The following is a 22,382-nucleotide window of genomic DNA, read 5'->3' on the forward strand; positions in this document are numbered from 1 at the left end:
CATTTTGTTTCTGATTGCAGAGACTCTTCAACGGCTCCCACTGCAATAGTTCAGAACCTGGATATTAACCACAAACTTTCATCTAGTGGGTTTTTATAGCCTGAACAGCTGCTCTTCTTAATTCACTGCTCCAGGTTCCTGTAACCGGCTGCTAAGAAAGCTCGGGCACCTACAGCAGACTTGGTGACAGGCCTGGGGCAGCTGCTTCCTCCCCAGTTATGGCCTCTCCTCTCTGGAGGCACTTGGAAAGGGTTTGTAGGTCATTTGGATTTGGGTAGAAAGATAACTTCCAGGTTGAGTGACACCTGAAAAATTTCCCCACATTTTCGGGGGTCAGTAAAAATCACAACATCAGGGCTCTCTTCTGGGTCTTCATGCGTTTAGCTATTTCCTACTCTGGTGTGGGGCCACGATGCAATGATGATACATGTGTAAAAAACCAGTGAAGATCACTGCTTTCCTTATTTTCATAGATTTAAGAGCAGTACATTTTTGTTTTTTTAATGCATCTGGTCTCTGCCAAACTATATGTGTTGTTTATTCAACAATATTTGGAGACCAGGACTTCCCTGGTAGTCCAGTGGTTAAGAATCCAAGTTCCAGGAGATGCAAGTTCAATCCCTGATTGGGGAACTAAGATTCCATCTGCCTTGGTGCAAATAACCCCTTGCAGCACAACAAAGACCCAAAGCAGCCAAAAATAAATAAATAAACAAGTAAATACAGAAACATTTTTAAAAATATATGGAGACTATTGAAACCTTTGATTTCAAACTGAGGAGTTTCTACATAGGTAGCCATGTATTCTGCCCATGGGCTTTCATTAATCCAGGTCTTGTCATGTCCATTTTCTGCTCCTGCATCTGACCTCATGGCTAGATGGTTTAAGACAGTTGGCTTTCCCACAGAAACAATGTGATACTGGACTTGAGGACTGATATAATAAAAAGGAAATTTTTTGAGGCTTTGAAACTCCTGCCTCTTGTTTGACCCAAATTCCCGCGTTATGAACACAGAGGGCTTCTCTGAGTTTGATGGACATGGGAACAGACTTTTTGATAGCTGTTCAATAAACTGATCCAAGGTTGGTTTCTCTATGAAACATTTTTTTCCCCACCATGAATTTATTTAGAGAAAGTAAACATGAAAGCTGGAGGAGGCAATGGCACCCCCCACTCCAGTACTCTTGCCTGGGAAATCCCATGGACGGAGGAGCCTGGTGGGCTGCAGTCCATGGGGTCGCCAAGAGTCAGACTCTGCTGAGCGACTTCACTTTCACTTTTCACTCCATGCATTGGAGAAGGAAATGGCACCCCACTCCAGTGTTCTTGCCTGGAGAATCCCAGGGATGGGGGAGCCTGGTGGGCTGCTGTCTATGGGGTCACACAGAGTCGGACATGACTGAAGCGACTTAGCAGCAAACACAAAAGAGCTGTTTTTGTGGGGATACCTTGATAGTATATTAAAAAGCAGAGACATTACTTTGCCAACAAAGGTCCGTCTAGTCAAGGCTATGGTTTTTCCCATGGTCATGTATGGATGTGAGAGTTGGACTGTGAAGAAAGCTGATCGCCGAAGAATTGATGCTTTTGAACTGTGGTGTTGGAGAAGACTCTTGAGAGTTCCTTTGGACTGCAAGGAGATCCAACCAGTCCATTCTAAAGGAGATCAATCCTGGGTGTTCATTGGAAGGACTGATGCTAAAGCTGAAATTCCAATACTTTGGCCACCTCATGTGACGAGTTGACTCACTGGAAAAGACTCTGATGCTAGGAAAGGTTGGGGGCGGGAGGAGAAGGGGACGACAGAGAATGAGATGGCTGGATGGCATCACCGACTCTGTGGACATGAGTTTGAGTGAACTCATGGGAGTTGATGATGGACAGGGAGACCTGGCGTGCTGTGATTCATGGGGTCGCGGAGAGTCGGACACGACTGAGCAACTGAACTGAACTGAACTGAAGGAAATGGCAACCCACTCCAGTGTTCTTGCCTGGAGAATCCCAGGGATGGGGGAGCCTGGTGAGTTTCCATCTATGGGGTCACACAGAGTTGGACACGACTGAAGTGACTTAGCAGCAGCAGCAGCAAGTTGTACCCACTGTGGAGAACAGTATGGAGTTTTCTCAAGAAACTGAAAACAGACTCAGCAATCCCACTCCTGTGCACACATCCAGACAAAAACATAATTCAAACAGATCCATGCACCCCAGTGTTCATTGCGGGACTGCTTACAATAGCCAGGACATGGAAACAACTGAAATGTGCCATGGGTGGATAAAGAAGATGTGGTACATACACACAACAGATTATTACTGAGCCGTAAAAAGGAGCCAAGTAGTGCCACTTGCAATAACATGGAAGGACCTAGGGATTGTCCTTCTCAGTGAAGTAAGCCAGATGGAGAAAGAAATTTATCATATGATATCAATTCTCTAGTTGTACTGCATGGGTTTAGTTGCACTGAGGCATGTGGGATCTTAGTTCCCCACTAAGGAATTAAACCTGCAATTGGAAGGTGGATTCTTAACCACTGGACTACCAGGGAAGTCCTGGTCTCCATATTTTTGTATAAACAACACATATAATTTGGCTGACCAGATCCATGTAAAAAAAAAAAAACAAACAACAGTGGAATCTAAAGTATGACAGGAATTGACTTATTTGTGAAACAGAAGCAGACTCATATACATAGAAAGCAAATTTATGGTCACCAAAGGGAGAGGGGATGGAGGAGGGATAAATTAGGAGTTTGGGGTTAATAGAGACACACTACTACATATAAAATAGATGATCAACAAGAACTTACTGTATAGCACAGGAAACTATATTAAATATTCTATCATAAGCCACAAGAATAAAACCAAAAGAATATAAACACACACACACACATATATATGTAATTGAATCACTTTGCTTTGTAGCAGAAACTAATACAACATTGTGAATAAACTGTACTCCAGTAAAACAGATTTTTAAAAAACAAGCTCTTCTTGACTATTTACTGTTTGAGGAAGGTACTATGATTCTTTTCCCTCACAGAGGAGGGAATGGAAGCATTGACAGCTGAGGCCCCTTGCTGAAGTTGTACAGGGGGGTCAATGATGGAACTAGGATCCCAGCCTAGGCTGTGGGTTCAGGGACTTAGTGGGAGTCTAGCATGTGAGAGAGGAAATGAAGTCAGAACATGGGGCTGGAGCCACAGTGGGAGGCACCTAGCTGGGTGAGCACTTTTCCACGCGGCAGGGTCTGGCTGGGTCAGTCCCAGCCGTTTTGTCTCATAAACACCGGTCCTTTCTTCACAGGGCCTCAAGTGTCTGCTGGTACCCCATTCTGCATCATTTGCACACAAGATGCTTCATTCATGATACCAGAATGAGTCATCAGTAGTAGATATAACCCACCTATTTGATATAATAAGAAAGAGCTCAGTAATACTTATTTTCTGTATTGTTTCTTTATTAAATCTTGAAAAACTTTTTATTGGAGTATAGTAGATTTACAGTAGCGTGTTCGTTTGAGGTGTACAGCAGTGATTCAATTATACCTACAGATGGACATATATCTGTTTTCCCAAATTCTTTTTCATTGTATGTTAATACAAAATATTGAGTATAGGTCCCTGTGCTATACAGTAATTTCTTGTATAAATGATATAATATGATATTTGTCTTTCTATGTCTGACTTCAGTACGATAATCTCTAGGTCCATCCACGTTGCTGTAAATGGTATTATCTGATCCTTTTGAATGGATGAGTAATATTCCATCACATATATATGTACCACAACTTCTTTATCCATTCTTCAGTTGATGAACATTTAGGTTGCTTCCATGTCTTGACTATTGTAAATAATGCTGCAATGAACACTGGGGTCCCGGGATCTTTTCAAATTGTGATGCTTTCCAGATATATGCCCAGAAATGGGACTGCAGGATAAAATGGTAACTCTATTTTTAATTTTAGTATCTTCAAGTTTCTATGTAATAAGTTCTTTACAGTATTTCAAAACGTATCATCAAATATTATCTTTGGCAATTTGGAAAAAAAGAGAAGTGAGATTCCTCCCAAACTTCCTTCCAGCCCCACCCTATGCATTCTTCCAAATCCCACTGTCACACAACAGTGTCCTGGAAATTTTTCAAATTAACCTAAAATAGAGAAGTATTGTTGGTATGGAGTTGATCAGTTTGTAGACTCACCCAGACACACACATTTCAGAATTTCTGGGCGTTTTTCACCACAAATTTCTCATTTATGTTTGGGTTCATTTAGGTGAATCACAGTCTCATTAAAATTCCTAAGATCTCACACTCATGTTGTTAGCAACACAGAAGACTTTTAAAAGATAACAAAGCTTCCTTTTTCAACCAAGTTATAAAAGCAAAATAGAAAATAGCTTTTCTAAAATTAGGTGTTCCTTGGAATGGCTGCTGTTTCTTTCCCAGATGGGTGTGTGTGTTTAGTTCTCACAAATTATTTGAGTCCTAACAGTTTGTTGTTTAATATAAAAATAATTACATTAGCACCTTTCATCCTTAAGTGCTGTATAAAATAGTGGCTTTCTTGATATCACAGGAAGCCACTAGTTTGGGAAGGCCACATAGTGACCATCTGTGAGCAAGGAGAAACCTTGGCTACGAAGCCAAAATAGCCCTCCATTTTTGGGAAAATAGTATACTGATTGGCCAGAAGTTTCGCTTGGGTTTTCCACATGATATTATGGAAAAATCTGAACTGTTTGGTTAGCCCCATATTAGCATTAACTTCCCAATACACAGGTGTTAAAATTTCCCCATTTCATAAAACTTGGCTTTCTATTGCTGCTGTTGTTCAGTCACTAATTCGTGTCTGGCTCCTCTGTTCATGGTATTTCTCAGGCAAGAGTACTGGATTGGGTTGCCATGTCCTCCTCCAGGGGATCTTCCTGACCCAGGAATCGAACCTGTGTCTCCTGCATTGCAGGCAGAGTCTTTGCTACTGAGCCATCAGGGAAGTGATGGCTTTCTATATTATTCTTCAAGTAGACTGAAGGAATTACTTGTATCTGAACTCTCAGAAAATAAATTTTAATGCTTCCTTCCTGGAACAGACCATGAAAACAAAAAGCGAGATAGGTATCACTGATGGGCACTCTCTGTGCTGTGTCCAAAGCGGTTCTGTGAACAAGAGGTTGGTACCTGAGACACTGCCTCTCCACGTGTCACCAGGCTCCCCAGCCCCAGGTAACTGGCTTCCCAGTCAGTGTGGGCTTCCTCCTTCTGGCTGTGACTTTATGGATGATTTTTGGTGAATTGGAAAAAAACAGACATCCTGATCCTCACATCTTTTGTTAGGATGCGGAAATGTGAAAACAAAAGAAAGGATAGAAAGAAAGAGAAGGAAGGGGGAAGGAAGGAAGGAAGGAAGGAAGGAAATAAACTCAAAGCAATTTAGAGCCTAGTGAGTGATTTTATTCTAATTAAGGAAGGCGAAAAATGTGCCATGGTGGTTACCAGTTTCTGTAGGGCTTATGCTTTTCAATGAAAATATATATAACCTTTTAAAAAAAATATTGCACTTCTTAAAATTAGTATTAAGCATACTCCATAGGTTTTCAACAAATATTATTTGATGATGCTAACAAGATACAAAGCTAAGAAAAATGTATAAATTAGAATGGGTTCTAGTAAACTTGACATTTAACTCCACAATCAGGCTTCTTTAAATATACTGTCAAAAATTCAGAAACTTGGGCTTGATCTAATATCCCAGGCACAGGTGGCTAAAATACCAGGACATATGTTTTCTGAATCTGGCATTTATCCTGGCCTTTTTGAGATGTTTGGAAGAAATTCTAATATCATTATAAATTTAGGGTTATAGTTTTCCCTATTATTCATATATAACACTTCTGAAGTATGTCAGCTGTGTTGACAAAAGTGCCTAGAATGCATAGCGATCTGGAGCGAGCTATTCTCTTCCCAGGACTCAAGAAATCTCAGTTGAGCAAACTGAAAACAACCCATTCAATAGAGAGGCCCCTGGTATGTGGTCCCACTGTCTCTGGACACAAAGAAAATGGCACTGAAAATAAATGCTTTGGGGCCCATATGGGCCCTCGCAGTTGGGGAGGAATTCGTAGGAAGTTTCTATGTGTTGTCGTCATTGTTGAGGTTTTTAGTGTGACTATTGGTCTGCACAGTGCCAGCCACATCTCAAATGGCTATAAGCAACTTGAGGTGTGAGATCTGTCTTACTTGACTTTCTATTGACAGCATCCACAACCTTCTTTCTAGTGCTTAGCTCAGCCTAGAAGATCATGAAAAAATGATGGGAAATGGAGACTTTGATAACAAACCAAGTTGCAGAAGGAGGTGGGGAAGGGGATGCGTGGAATGAGATTTTAAGTGTGTGTGAGCTTGAGTATCATTCTCCTCCTAGGTTATTCAATAGTGATTCAAGAACTACTTAGCTTTTTTTTTTTTTTTTTTTGCTGCAACTTAGTTATACTGTTATGTTCACAATGCCTGTGCTACCACCCCTAGTGCAACTCTGTACTGTAAAGCTAATTGGACAATTAACTTGGGAGGATCACACTTCCTAACCTTTGAATTAACAACAGTGCCAACACATTAGAAAACTGCGAGGGTGAGAGCAGTCGCCAACCAGGCACTTAATTATATTTCAGGAACTGTGGCCTGGGCACAAGCAGAGACTTGGGAACCTCCTGTGTAACTTTCCTGTAGCTTGAATGTTTGAGTCCACTCATATTTCAGACCCTGGTAGGGACCAACTATGGATAAAAGACTGGTTGCAGAATGATTGGTTACTCATCACAAATCCTAACAATTCCCAACAGAATAAGTTCTAGTGTTGCTAGAAGTCCTCCTGTTTCTTGAATTGTCACGTGGATAAGGAAAACATTAATCTCCCTGGAGAAGTACAGAAAAAAACAATAGAAATGTGCCTTCTCTCTGAGGATAAATAAGGCAATTAGCATTTATAATGCTTTTCAAGACAAATCTATGCGTGTGGTCTTAATGAAAAACTGAATATGGAAAAAGAGTCAGTTGAAGAATTTTTTATTTTCTCCTATTTACATGCTAATCTGCCCACTATTCTTTATAATATCTCAGTTTTCCCATTGATAAAATGGGCATTGCTTTCATTTTCTGTTGAGGGTAATATATTGCCACTAAATTAGAAGCTGAAGCTCCAGTACTTTGGCCACCTGATGTGAAGAGCTGACTCATGCTGGGAAAGACTTTGGGCAGGGGGAGAAGAGGATAGTAGAGGATGATATGGTTGGATGGCATCACTGACTCAATGGACATGAATTTGAGCACACTCCGGGAGATAATGAAGGACAGGGAAGTCTGGCGTACTGCAGTCAACAAGAACATCTTAAAGCAAGACCATTTATTTGCTCACAGAAGCGAATCATAGATCAGAAGTAGACTAGAAGTCCAGGGAAGTCTAGGCTTGATTCTCTGCTCAGAACTCACTAGGCTGAATTTCAAAGTGTCGGTTGTGACAATGATCAAATCTGAGGTTTGGGGGCTCTTCCAAGTGCATGTGTTTGTGGCAGATCTCAGTTCCTGGGGCTATAGGACTGAGGTCCTATTTCTCTGCAGCTGTCAGGCAGGCAACAGTCTCAACATCAAGAAGCTACCCACATCCTTTTATTGATGGTCCCCTCTATCTTTAAAGCCAGCAACAGACACTCTCCCTCATGTCCAAATCCCTCTCACATTTCAAATCCCTTTTGCCCAGAGGAGCCCAGGTCCTTTAAAGAGCTTGAATGATGAAGTTAGGGCCACCGAGGAGAAACTTCCTTTCTTAAAGTCAGTTGATTTGGAATCTTAATTACACCTTAAAATCCCTTCACAGCAGTACCTAGGTTAGTATTTGGCTGAATATCTGGAAGAAGGTATATATATAAGGGAATGAGCATCTTGGAGGTCTTTAGAATTCTGTCTTCCACAGGGAAAATAATGCTATAAAATATTACTATAATCTTAGAGTATTATCAAGTAGATTAGGTGAGATAAATGTGTAAAGCACTTAGCATAGTATCTAGTACAATAAGTCTAAAGAAGTGGGATCTAGTATTATTAATACCCCACTATACTATGTTTTTCTTACCTACATGAATTTTAAAATTATATTATGATAAGCACTTTAGAAACATAATGGAATATGTTTCTCATTATTTGGATACTCTACAGAAAACACATGCTATGGTCAGAGTCAAGGAACACAGGAAACTTAATGTTTAGTCTGTTTGCTTAAAATTTGATGAACTAATTCGAATTATTTAAAAACACTGCAATAAAAAAAGGGAAGATCAGGATATAATTCATATTGGTACTCAGCTCAAGCCTCCATATCCTTTGGCATAAAATGAAGTATGGGCCTCTGCATTGTTGTTCATGCTTTGCTTTTTAGTAAGAAAAATGCATCACAGAATCCATGCCTTAAACACTGACATTTTTCAGGGAGAACTGTTTTGTTTCTACTCCTGCTGTGAATGTAAAATGAATGCTTCAAATGCTCTATCCACACAAAGGCTTGATGCCCCCTTTCTCCCTTCAATAGTTCCAGTTGAGAATAGGCAGCATTATGCAATTTGGTGACCAGGCGCCAACAATGAGAATGCTTCTCCCTGGCTGTGGGAAGAAAAGCAGCTAAGGGGTTAACAGTAATATTTTGCAAATGGAGGCAAGTGAAGAAAAAATTACATTAGCATAAGAAAAGGTAGGCTTAGGGGATTTTCCACTCCACTGTTTGGTATAAGAGCTCTATGTAACCAAGGAGGAGGATGGCAAGAGAAACCCTAGTGTTTACACTGTTCTTGAAATGCATGGCCTTTGTACTCATCCTACTGAAGAGAAAGTCCTCCTTTTTACCAAGATGGGAAATGGTCCTTTCTAGTAAGAAAAGTCACAATTGGCTATATTAGGAAAAACATCCTGAGTTAAGCCTGGCAAGAAAGTAAGAGGATTCCTCAGTAAGGTCACTTCTAGAGGAGAGGTGGTTTGTGATTAAAATTAAAAATATTAAGCAAAGATTTTCATTATTAACTAGAATGGACCCCAATGTCTGTAATTAATTTCACTTAAATTTAATAGCTCATTTGAGAAATTGTGCCTAATTCACAGTATCTAAATGTAATTAGCAGATATTTCTTTTTCCTTAATACCTAGACTTATTTAAAGATTGCTTAATAGGGAATATCCAATTTCAAGGTATAATTATTTTTGCTAGTTGAAAGCATGCAAAATAACTGCAAAGATTCTTACTGATCTCCTTAGCATAAAACATATACTACTCAGTTGTTACCTGTTTCTATGAAGGTGCTGAATTCGTTTTTGAATCAGTCTTTGCTTCACTTTTATGAATAACTGAGCAGTAAAAAAAAAAAAAAAAAAAAAGATTTTTTGATTCTGAATTTCATTAGATTTAATAACAAAGTGAACATAACTGTCCAAATAAATCATGATGAATCTCATTAATTAAGACAGAGAAGGGTCAGCTTATTTTAGATAAATTTCTATGACATTATGTGCTGATAATTATAGGAGAAATAGGGTAGGGTTAGAGGCTAATGAATGCATTGTGTGTTTCTAAGGAAAATCTTTCCAGATTAAACCAGTGAAACTTTGGGTTATTAAAAATGAGAACAAAGATCAAAGGTTATCCCAGTCCTGGAAAATTTGCCCATAAACTGATTTTAAAAGTATTTGTAAGTCAGCTGATTAGATTGATATTCAGGGAATAGGTGTCAGAAATCAGTTGAGACTCAGGAGTTTGGGGGAGAATAGATACATGTATATTTATGGCTGAGTCCCTGTGCTGTCCACCTGAAACTATCACAACATTGTTAATTGGCTATACCTTAATATAAAATAAAAAGTTAAAAAAGAAATCAGTTGAAAAACAAAGATTTTATTATTATAGACAGTTTGTTGTTATTTAGTCGCTAAGTAGTCATGTCTGACTCTTTGCAACCCCATGGACTATAGCCTGCCAGGCTCCTCTGTCCATGGGATTTTCCAGGCAACAATACTGGAGTGGATTGCCATTTCCTTCTCCAGGGCATCTTTCCAACCTGGTATCAAACCCAAATCTCCTGCATTGACAGGAGGATTCTTTATCACTGAGCCACCAGGGAAGTCCTAAACACAGATTTTCACTTTTCAAACTTTTGGAATAGTAGGTCAGCCTTGCATTCAAATCTTGTTTATTTTGTCCCTTCCTTTGTTTATTATTTTACACATGGACATTAAAGATCTAGAAGTGATCAAGTTTTCAGATCTTCATCACTGAGAAATGACTTAAATAGATCTACTTTCCCAACACAACCCTTGATCAGGAAAGTCGTTATAAACCAAAGCTTGAGGAAACGGGAAGAAAACAGCGGAGCTAAAAAGGAGTACCAGGTGATTTATCTAAGGTTCAGTTCAGTTCAGTTCAGTCGCTCAGTCGTGTCCGACTCTCTGCGACCCCATGAATCACAGCACGCCAGGCCTCCCTATCCATCACCAACTCCCGGAGTTCACTCAAACTCATGTCCACAGAGTCGGTGATGCCATCCAGCCATCTCATTCTCCGTCGTCCCCTTCTCCTCCCGCCCCCAACCTTTCCCAGCATCAGAGTCTTTTCCAGTGAGTCAACTCATCGCATGAGGTGGCCAAAGTATTGGAGTTTCAGCTTTAGCATCAGTCCTTCCAATTACATAATGTTTTTTTTTTGGGGGGGGGGTGTTAGTTCTAAAAGGTCTTGTAGGTCTTCATAGAACCGTACAACTTCGGCTTCTTCAGCGTTACTGGTTGGGGCAGTGGCTTGGATTACTGTAATATTGAATGGTTTGCCTTGGAAACGAACAGAGATCATTCTATCGTTTTTGAGATTGCATCCAAGTACTGCATTTCGGACTCTTTCGTTGACCATGATGGCTACTCCATTTCTTCTAAGGGATTCCTGCCCACAGTAGTAGATATAATGGTCATCTGAGTTAAATTCACCCATTCCAGTCCATTTTACTTCACTGATTCCTAGAATGTCTATGTTCACTCTTGCCATCTCCTGTTTGACCACTTCCAATTTGCCTTGATTCATGGACCTAACATTCCAGGTTCCTATGCAATATTGCTCTTTACAGCATCAGACCTTGCTTCTCTCACCAGTCACATCCACAACTGGGTATTTGTTTTGCTTTGGCTCCATCCCTTCATTCTTTCTGGAGTTATTTCTCCACTGATCTCCAGTAGCATACTGGGCACCTACCGACCTGGGGAATTCCTCATTCAGTATCCTATCATTTTGCCTTTTGATACTGTTCATGATACTGCCTCTTGAGAAACCTGTATGCAGGTCAGGAAGCAACAGTTAGAACTGGACATGGAACAACAGACTGGTTCCACATAGGAAAAGGAGTACGTCAAGGTTGTATATTGTCACCCTGCTTACTTAACTTATATGCAGAGTACATCATAAGGAACGCTGGGCTGGAAGAAGCACAAGCTGGAATCAAGATTGCCGGGAGATATATCAATAACCTCAGATATGCAGATGACACTACCCTTATGGCAGAAAGTGAAGAGGAACTAAAAAGCCTCTTGAGGAAAGTGAAAGAGGAGAGTGAAAAGGTTGACTTGAAACTCAACATTCAGGAAACAAAGATCGTGGCATCTTGTCCCATCACTTCATGGGAAATAGGTGGGGAAACAGTGGAAACAGTGTCAGACTTTATTTTTTGGGGCTACAAAATCACTGAGGATGCTGATTGCAGCCATGAAATTAAAAAATGCCTACTCCTTGGAAGGAAAGTTATGACCAACCTAGATATTATACTAAAAAGCAGAGACATTACTTTGCCAACCAAGGTCCGTCTAGTCAAGGCTATGGCTTTTCCCGTGGTCATGTATGGATGTGAGAGTTGGGCTGTGAAGAAAGCTGATCGCCGAAGAATTGATGCTTTTGAACTGTGGTGCTGGAGAAGACTCTTGAGAGTCCCTTGGACTGCAAGGAGATCCAACCAGTCCATTCTAAAGGAGATCAGTCCTGGGTGTTCATTGGAAGGACTAATGCTAAAGCTGAAACTCCAATACTTTGGCCACCTCATGCGACGAGTTGACTCACTGTTGCAATGAGTCGGACACGACCGAGTGACTGAACTGAACTGAAATGAACTGAACTGAACATAATGATATGATTTTGCTACTTTTCCCCTTTTTTTCTTTTTTGATGTATTTGAGGTTGATTTACAGTGTTATGTTAGTTTCTGGTAAGCAGCAAAGTGGTTCAGACAGATAGATAGATAGATGATAGATTTTCTTTCAGATTATCTTCCATTATAGTTCATTACAAGGTATTGAGTATAGGTCCATGTCCTTTACAGTAGGTCCTTGACAGTTATCTATTTTATATAAAATAGTTTGTATCTGTTAATCCCAAGCTCCTAATTTTTTCCTCCACTCTTCCATTTCCTTTGGTAACCATGAGTTTGTTTTTTATGTCTGTGAGTCTATTTCTGTTTTGTAAATAAGTTCATTTGTATAATTTTTTGGATTGCACATGTGATATCAAATGATATTTGTCTTATTTATTACACTCAATGTGATAATTTCTAAATCCATTTATGTTGCTACAAATGGCAGTATTTCATTCTTTTTATGTCTGAATAATAGCCCATTGTATATATATCCCACATCTTTAACCATTCATCTGTTGATGGACTTTTAAATTGCTCCGTAACTTGTCTATGGTAAATTATGCTGTAATGAACATTGGAGTGTACATATATTTTCAAATTATAATTTTCTTCAGATGTCTGCCCAGGAGTCAGATTTTTAGGATCATATGGTAGTTGTATTTTTAGGTTTTTAAGGAACCTCCGTGCCATTTTCCATAGCAGCTGCACCATTTCACATTCCAAACAACAGTGTAGGAAGATACCTTTTTTTCTATATCTTCTCCAGCATTTACTACTTGTAGACTTTTTGATGATGACAATTCTGACCAGTGTGAGGTGATACCTCACTGTAGTTTGGATTTGCCTTTCTCTAATAATTAGTGTTATTGAGCATATTTTCACACGAGGGTAAGGTGATGTGAAAAAAGCTAAGCTGAGTCTTAATGATGTCATGTTATAGTTGCTGGGGGGAAGGAATTGTTAGGGAATTGGGATGGATACGTACACAGTGCAATATTTAAGGTTGGTAACCAACAAGGACCCACTATGAAAAACAAAAAATAAATGGTAAGTCCTGGTTTTGAGTGCCTGCTCATGTAGATACAGAATCATGAGATGTTTAGAGATTGCAGATGACACTCTTCTGCAGATCTAACAAGGTGTTTTATAGAGAGGGCAGGGAAAGCACAGAGGGTCCGATTCATTTTACTTCTTGTATTTTTTCTTCTCAGTTCAAGAATCAAAAGACCATCTTTCCTCTACTGAATTTAGTGTTTCTTGTTTAATTGCTCCACCTGACCTCCTCTTTGACTAGGAACCCAGACTCTCAGACATGTTCATGCCCAGTGACCTTGGAATCAGGGGACATTGATTTTCTTCTTTTTACAGTATGAAGAGTTCAGTCAAGCTGCTATTGACAAACTAAGCCACAGATACCAGAGCCCATGGTAAGCATATTTACATCAATTAATCTTTCCTCCTAAATTAGTAACAGAGTTAATTTCTTTTTATTGGAGTGAGTTGCTTTGCAATGTTGTGTTAGTTTTTGCTGTACAGCAAAGTGAATCAGCTATATGTTTACCTATATCCCCTCTTTTGCATTTCCTTCCAATTTAGGTCACTACAGAGAATTGAGTAGAGGTACAATACAGTAGGTTCTCATTATCTTGTTATTTATTTTATACCTGCATTGTTCTTCAATTACTCAGTTGTGTCCAACTCTTTGCGACCTCATGGACTTCAGCAAACCAGGCTTCCCTGTCCTTCACCATCTCCTGGAGCTTGCTCAAACTAATGTCCGTTGAATCAGTGATGCCATCCAACCATCTCGTCGTCTGTCATCCCCTTCTTCTCCTGCCTTCAATCTTTCCCAGCATCAGGGTCTTTTCTGATGGTGGCCAAGTACTGAAACTTCAGCTTCAGCATCAGTCTTTCCAATGAATATTCAGGATTGATTTCCTTTGTACCTACATGTATGTGTGCTAAGTTACTTCAGCACAGTGGTGTATATATGTCAACTCCAATCTCCAAATTCTTTCCATTCACCCCTTCCCCCTTTGATGTCCATATGTTTGTTTTTTAAGTCTCTGTGTCTATTTCTGCTTTGCAAATAAGATAATCTATACTACTTTTCTAGATTCCACATATATACATTAATATATTTTCTCTTTCTGACTTACTTCACTCAATAACAGAGTTAATTTTTCTTCATATATTTATGTCCAATAGGTTTATTTGCACATTTGTGAATTTTTACTCCTAATAAGCACAGAAAATCTTCACTATCTACTCGGTCAATTCAGTTGCTCAGTCAAGTTCGACTCTGTAACCCCATGGACTGCAGCATGCCAGGCCTCCCTGTCCATCACCAACTCCCGGAGTTTACTCAAACTCATGTCCATTGAGTCAGTGATGCCATCCAACCATCTCATCCTCTGTCGTCCCCTCCTCCTCTCGCCTTCACTCTTTCCCAGCATCAGGGTCTTTTCAAATGAGTCAGTTCTTCACATCAGGTGGCCAAAGTAATGTAGTTTCAGCTTCAACATCAGTCCTTCCAATGAATATTCAGGACTGATCTCCTTTAGGATGGACTGGTTGGATCTCCTTGCAGTCCAAGGGACTCTCAAGAGTCTTCTCCAACACCACAGTTCAAAAGCATCAATTCTTTGGCGCTCAGCTTTCTTTATAGTCCAACTCTCACATCCACACATGAGTACTGGAAAAACCATAGCTTTGACTAGATGGACCTTTGTTGACAAAGTAATGTCTCTGCTTTTTAATATGCTGCCTAGGTTGGTCATAGCTTTTCTTCCAAGGAGCAAGCGTCTTTTAATTTCATGGTTGCAGTCAGCAACTGCAGTGATTTTTGAGCCCCCCAAAATATAGTCTGTCACTGTTTCCACTATTTCCCCATCTATTTGCCAGATGCCATGATCTTAGCTTTCTGAATGTTGAGTTTTAAGCCTACTTTTCCACTCTCCACTTTCACTTCCATCAAGAGGCTCTTTTGGTCGTCTTCACTTTCTGCCATAAGGGTGTTGTCATCCGCATATTTGAGGTTATTGATATTTCTCCCAGCAATCTTGATTCCAGCTTGTGCTTCATCCAGCCCAGCATTTCTCACAATGTACACTGCATAGAAGTTAAATAAACAGGATGACAATATACAGCCTTGACATACTCCTTTCCCAATATGGAACCAGCTAGTTGTTCCATGTCCAGTTCTAACTGTTGCTTCCTGACCTGCAAGGCTATGGTTTTTCCAGTGGTCATGTATGGATGTGAGAGTCGGACTGTGAAGAAAGCTGATCGCCGAAGAATTTATGCTTTTGAACTGTGGTGTTGGAGAAAACTCTTGAGAGTCCCTTGGACTGCAAGAAGATCCAACCAGTCCATTCTAAACGAGATCAGTCCTGGGTGTTCATTGGAAGGACTGACGCTAAAGCTGAAACTCCAATACTTTGGCCACCTCTTGCAACAAGTTGACTCACTGGAAAAGACTCTGATGCTGGGAGGGATTGGGGGCAGGAGGAGAAGGGGACGACAGAGAATGAGATGGCTGGATGGCATCACTGACTCGATGGACATGAGTTTGAGTGAACTCCAGGAGTTGGTGATGGACAGGGAGGCCTGGTGTGTAGTGATTCATGGGGTCGCAGAGAGTCGGGCATGAGTGAGAGATTGAACTGAACTGAACTGACCTGCATACGGGTTTCTCAAGAAGCAGGTGAAGTGGTCTGGCACTCCCATCTCTTTAAGAATTTTCCAGTTTGTTGTTATCCACACAGTCAAAGGCTTTGGCGTAGTCAATAAAGCAGAAGTAGATGTTTTTCTGAAATTCTCTTGCTTTTTTAATGATCCAATGGATGTTGCCAATTTGTCTCTGGTTCCTCTGCCTTTTTAAAATCCAGATTGAGTGTCTGGAAGTTCACATTTCATGTACTGTTGAAGCCTCACTTGGTGAATTTTGAGCATTACTTTGCTAGCATGTGAGATGAGTGCAATTGTGTGGTAGTTTGAACATTCTTTGGCATTGCCCTTCTTTGGTATTAGAATGAAAACTGACCTGTTCCAGTCCTGTGGCCACTGCTGAGTTGTCCAAATTTGCTGGTATATTGAGTGCAGCATTTTCACAGCATCATCTTTTAGGATTTGAAATAGCTCAACTGGAATTCCATCACCTCCACTAGCTTTGTTCGTAGTGATGCTTCCTAAGCCCGCTTGACTTCGCATTCCAGGATGTCTGGCTCTAGGTGAGTGATTACACCACCGTGATTATTTGTGTTGTGAAGATCTTTTTTGTAGTTCTTCTGTGTATTCTTGCCACCTCTTCTTAATATTTTCTGCTTCTGTTAGGTCCATACCATTTCTGTCCTTTATTGTGCCTATCTTTGCATGCAATGTTCCCTTGGTATCTCTAATTTTCTTGAAGACATCTCTAGTCTTTCCTATTCTATTGTTTTCTTCTATTTCTTTGCACTGATCACTGAGGAAGGGTTTCTTCTCTCTCCTTGCTATTCTTTGGAACTCTGCATTCAAATGGGTGTATCTTTCCCTTTTTCCTTTGCCTTTTGCTTCTCCTCTTTTCACAGCTATTTGTAAGGCCTCCTCAGACAACCGTTTTGCCTTTTTACATTTATTTTTCTTGGGGATGATCTTAATCCATGCCTTCTGTTCAGTTCAGTTCAGTTCAGTCACTCAGTCGTGTCTGACACTTTGCGACCCCATGAATCGCAGCATGCCAGGCCTTCTTGTCCATCACCAACTCCTGGAGTTCACACAAACTCACTTGCATTGAGTCGGTGATGCCATCCAGCCATCTCCTGTACAATGTCAATGTCACAAACCTCCGTCCATACTTCTTCAGGCACTCTGTGTACCAGATCTAATCCCTCGAATCTATTTCTCACTTCCACTGTTAATAGTAAGGGATTTCATTAAGGGGAGGAATGGGGCAGGGCAAGTGAGATGAGAACACAGTGCAGGAAAAGGGAACCAGCCTGTTAAGAACAGCAGCTGGATGTTGGAGAGTGGGGCCTTTAACTATATAAATAGTTGTTTTCAATGAAAGAACAAAAATATAACTTTTTTGGTTAAAAGCCCCTCATTTCATGCTGTTGGCCTAGAAACCATCATAATGCATCATGTTAGTTAATCAATGTAATCCTATTAAAGTCACACAATGGCTTGAATTGACACTCTCTTAAGGCAGCTGGCAATAAGGAGTTCATGATCTGAGCCACAGTCAGCTCCTGGTCTTGTTTTTGCTAACTGTATATAGCTTCTCCATCTTTGGCTGCAAAGAATATAATCAATCTGATTTCGGTGTTGACCACCTGGTGATGTCCATGTGTAGAGTCTTCTCTTATGTTGTTGGAAGAGGGTGTTTGCTATGACCAGTGCATTCTCTTGACAAAACTCTATTAGCCTTTGCCCTGCTTCATTCCGTGCTCCAAGGCCAAATTTGCCTGTTACTCCAGGTGTTTCTTGACTTCCTACTTTTGCATTCCAGTCTCCTATAATGAAAAGGACATCTTTTTTGGGTGTTAGTTTCATGCTTTTGAACTGTGGTGTTGGAGAAGACTCTTGAGAGTCCCTTGGACTGCAAGGAGATCCAACCAGTCCATTCTAAAGGAGATCAATCCTGGGTGTTCATTGGAAGGACTGATGCTAAAGCTGAAACTCCAATACTTTGGCCACCTAATGCAACGAGTTGACTCACTGGAAAAGACTCTGATGCTGAGAGGAATTGGGGGCGGGAGGAGACGGGGACGACCGAGAATGAGATGGCTGGATGGCATCACTGACTCGATGGACGTGAGTTTGAGTGAACTCCGGGAGTTGGTGATGGACAGGGAGGCCTGGCGTGCTGTGATTCATGGGGTCGCGGAGAGTCGGACACGACTGAGCGACTGAACTGAACTGAACTAAGGCAGCTGGTAACCTAAATGAAACATGTCTAGCACAATGTATGTTCAGTTACAGGAAAAGAGAAAAACCTAGGCTTGTCATCTATTGAAACATATAATTCAGATTTCTAAGGGAAACGAGATCAATCAGCACTGCTCTTGCAGGAGTGCAGATTCAATAATGTCTTTGTTCTCCTTAGATTTTTGGAGGTCAGTGTTTCTGCGCTTTTGGGACACTAAGCACAATTACTGCTTAAAAACTTTCTGGCCTCACTCTCAGGCTTGGCAGAGGCTCTGAAAGAGAATGACTCTACTAGGTCCAGGTGTGCCCACCTGATTGCATTCTCTCAGCTGTGCCAAGAGCCGTCTCCTTCCTGGGCAAGGTTTGTGTTGAGCCTCCCAGACTGTTTGCATGTTCTGTCGTCAGTCAACTGCATTCACTCAATAAATCCAGCATCTCCTGTATTCAAAGCACTACTAGACTGCAGCCACAGTGCTGAACAAGCCTAAGAACTAACAGAAGTCACTGGGGACTTCCCTGGTGATACAGTGGATAGGAATCCACCTGCCAATGCAGGGGACAAGGGTTCAATCGCCAGTCTGGGAAGATTCCACATGCTGTGAGCAACTGAGCCCATGAACCTACTGAGGCCTTGTGCAGCAATCACTGAAGCCCATGTGCCTCGAGCCTGTGCTCTGAATAAGCGAAGCTGCCACAATGAGAAGCCCATGCCTTGGCAACTAGAGAGTAGCCCCCGCTCATCTCAACTAGAGAAAGACTGTATGCAGCAACATAGACCTAGCTCAACCAAAAAAATAAAAATAAATGAATAAATACATTTTTAAAAAGAGAATTCATTGAAAGATTTAAAATAGGGAACAATGTGATCCAATTTTTTTAAAAAGATCACTCTGGAATATTGAAGTGCTGAGTTGAGAAAAAAATTTGAAAAGTGACAAGATAGTTATAGGAAGCTCAGCCAGGAAAATATTTCATTTCAACAAGTCGCTCTTGAGTTTTCAGTGTGCTCTGTAAACAATCCAAAATCAGTTGTGATGATGAGGATTGTGAGAAGGAAAGGATTTGAGCTCAGCTTTCAAAGGAACACAGGCTTTAAATAAATGAGGAGAAGAAGAGATGATTTTGCTGTGACAACGGGGAGTAAGAATGTATTCAGAGATTGAACGAAAGAGATTTTAGCCTTATCTTAATTTTACAGGAGAAGAAATTGAACTTCAGATGCTAAGTACAAAAACACAGGTTACAGAGCTAATATTTCGGTTCAAGTTGACTGAGTCCACAGATCTGGGTTGGGATCTGGGCTTGAATCTTTTCAGAAGGCTCTTCAAGCGATTCTGATGATCATTCAGGGCTGAGAATGACTTGTGAGGACTGAAAGAAGAAAGGGATGAGCCTGGGGGCACCCACACCTAGGAAAAGGTGAGTGAGCATCAGGGAAGAAGGGAAGAGCCTCAGGGGCAGGGACCTGAGGACAACGGGAGTCTGTAAAAGGCAGGAAGAACTCAAAGAAAGGGTTTATACAAGGAAATGGAAATCCAAGAAAACAATAACAGACAAATATTTGGAAGTCATCAATGGTCTCAGAAAAAGCATTGGAGGAAGAGAAGAATGAGTTGAGGGCATACAAGCAGCACTGAAGAATTTTTGTCCGCTGATGTAATAGAGCCAAGAGACTGCTCTGATTTTGAGACCAGAAGTTCAGTCAAGGACAATGACAGGATTTCCTCACGTACTTTGAAAATCTAACTTTCTTGAAATCAGGATGTGTTTTATGGTAGTTGTTTGCAGATGTAGTGACTCTCTGCCCCCAAGTTAATCTGATATTGAATCAATGGTGGGCTATGCAATTTATTGCATCTAAAATTGTTGTTATTTGAATAAAGCTCCCCTAGCAGTCCTGAGAAGGAAATGGCAACCCACTCCAGTGTTCTTGCCTGGAGAATCCCAGGGACAGGGGAGCCTGGTGGGCTGCCATCTATGGGGTCGCACAGAGTCGGACACGGCTGAAGCAACTTAGCAGCAGCAGCAGCAGTCCTGACCTTGAGGGTAGGTAGGGGCGATCCAAGATTTTGAGCCTCATTTACAAGTGTAATTACGAGAGATCTGGGTTCGATCCCTTGATTGGGAAGATCCCCTGGAGAAGGGAAATCTACCCACTCCAGTATTCTGGCCTGGAGAATTCCAAAGACTGTATAGTCCATGGGGTCACAAGGAGTCGGACACCACTGAGTGACCTTCTCTACTACTACTAAAGACAGGTAAAAACATACTTCAGCAAACTTTGGATGAAGGTCTGCTATGTGACAAATTCTCAAAATTTAAAAAGTAATAAACAGGGTCCTTGTGCCCAAGTCACTCACAGACTTTCAGGACAGATAGATGTAAAAAGAAGATTTCAATACAACATCCACTGATGGAGAATGACCACAATAGCCAGGTGTGGGTTGACTTTGTTCTTTTCCCTTCTGAGTTAAAGGAAATATTCTTTTGTTTTAAATACATAAGTTTCTCTAGACATGAGACCTATTGATTAACTCATTTTTATGTGGTCTCTTCTTCTCGCAGCTGGGTGTTTTCCAATATATACAAACAGTATGTCTAATTTCATAAGAATAAAAAGCACAGACAGGAAGTGGGAGAACAGTTTGCAGTCAAATTAAGAGTCAGTTTATAAGAGAATGTACTGTAAATAGTGAATCAGAGGGACTTTTTGTTTTGAGAAGTGAAATCTGTAAAAGTTACATGTTACTAAAAATTGTAGAGCATAGCAGTATCCTGCTTTCATTCCCTTACCTTTAACATAGAGTTTGACATATAGGCGTACTCAATACTTGGTGAATCAGATATAAGAGACAAAATCCCTGTTCTTATTGTACTCAGAATGGCACAGATTGGTACAGCTCAAGCTGCAAAAGCTGGAGGACTTTTGGTCACGAGGACTTCCTGAGTGAGATGAAATTTAAGCTGGGTTTAGAAGGAGAACATTAGGAAAATCTCTGGTTGCCTCCTTGGGTAAACTTGTTATCCATGCACATGAAAGGCTTGCTGAGATTATGAAATCAACAGACTCATTCACAGGCAAACCTCCTTTCAGAAAGGCACTGCCAACGTGACCATGCCCTAATGTCACTATGAAGCTGCCTCTTTTCCATTTATTTGCCAATGTATCATTTGTCTTAGGACTAATGTCTTAAGGACTGGTTCACAGCCCCATGGACAGCCACTGTCAGTAGATGGTGGGGTTGCGGGTGTGGGTGTCAAGGATGCTGCAGATTCTAAGGTGAGGGTGACCAAACTAGGTGCCAGCCAGGAAGAGAGGAGCAACATGAGCCTTAACAAGTCAAAATTAACTACAACGTCCCCTAACTTTTCATTTATTTGAGGGTCACAGCTCTTTTCAGTGTGTTGGCTCTCCTGTGTCTGCCTTCCTATAACCAAAGGATTTGTTTGTCAGCTCCCATTCTCAGGAGGTGCACAGCATGGCATAGAAGAAAGAGTTTGAAATGAGAATCAAGAAAAGCTGGTTTCACCAGGAATTTATCCTCCTCCAGGAAAAAAATGAAGGCGGTTTAACTAGAAGGAGTCCAAAAGTGTTTGCAGTCATCCAAAGTTAGATATAGCCTGCTGCTGCTAAGCTGCTAAGTCACTTCAGTCATGTCCGACTCTGTGCGACCCCACAGACGAAGCCCACCAGGCTCCCCCGTCCCTGGGATTCTCCAGGCAAGAACACTGGAATGGGTTGCCATTTCCTTCGCCAATGTGTGAAAGTGAAGTCGCTCAGTCGTGTCTGACTCTTAGCGACCCCATGGACTGCAGCCTACCAGGCTCCTCTGTCCATGGGATTCTCCAGGCAAGAGTACTGCAGTGGGGTGCCATTGCCTTCTCCACAGATATAGCCTAATATCCCCCAAATAAGGGATTGCAAGCAGTGGTGAAGTGGAATCTATAGTGATTAAGAGATGTAGTACATATATACAATGAAATATGACTCAGCCACAAAAATGAAACAATGCCATTTGCAGCAACATGGATGGACCTAGAGAGTGTCATTGATTGAAATAAGCCATAGAAAGACAAATAGCACGTGATACCACTTATATGTGGAATCTAGAAAAACGATACAAATGGACTCATATGCAAGGCAGAAATAGACTCACAGACATAGAAAATAAATTTATGATTACCAAAGTGGGTAGGGGGAATAAATTAAGAGTTTGGGATTAATGAATACATGCTATTATATATAAAATAGATAAACAACAAGAACCTTCTC

General features: G+C 40.9%; 1 protein-coding gene across 1 annotated transcript in view; it reads left to right on the forward strand.

The window, feature by feature from the left end:
- SPMIP2 (sperm microtubule inner protein 2) overlaps positions 1–22,382 on the forward strand; it is a 135,613-nt gene that overhangs the window by 64,659 nt on the left and 48,572 nt on the right. Inside the window, exon 3 of the mRNA XM_055404607.1 lies at positions 13,568–13,626. Coding sequence (XP_055260582.1) covers positions 13,568–13,626 — 59 coding nt within the window. The remainder of the gene's footprint in view (positions 1–13,567; positions 13,627–22,382) is intronic.

The sequence above is a fragment of the Moschus berezovskii genome, chromosome 19 (assembly GCF_049115385.1).
Source record: "Moschus berezovskii isolate FMDL1 chromosome 19, NW_MosBer_1.0, whole genome shotgun sequence".
NCBI classification, from domain to species: Eukaryota; Metazoa; Chordata; class Mammalia; order Artiodactyla; family Moschidae; genus Moschus; species Moschus berezovskii.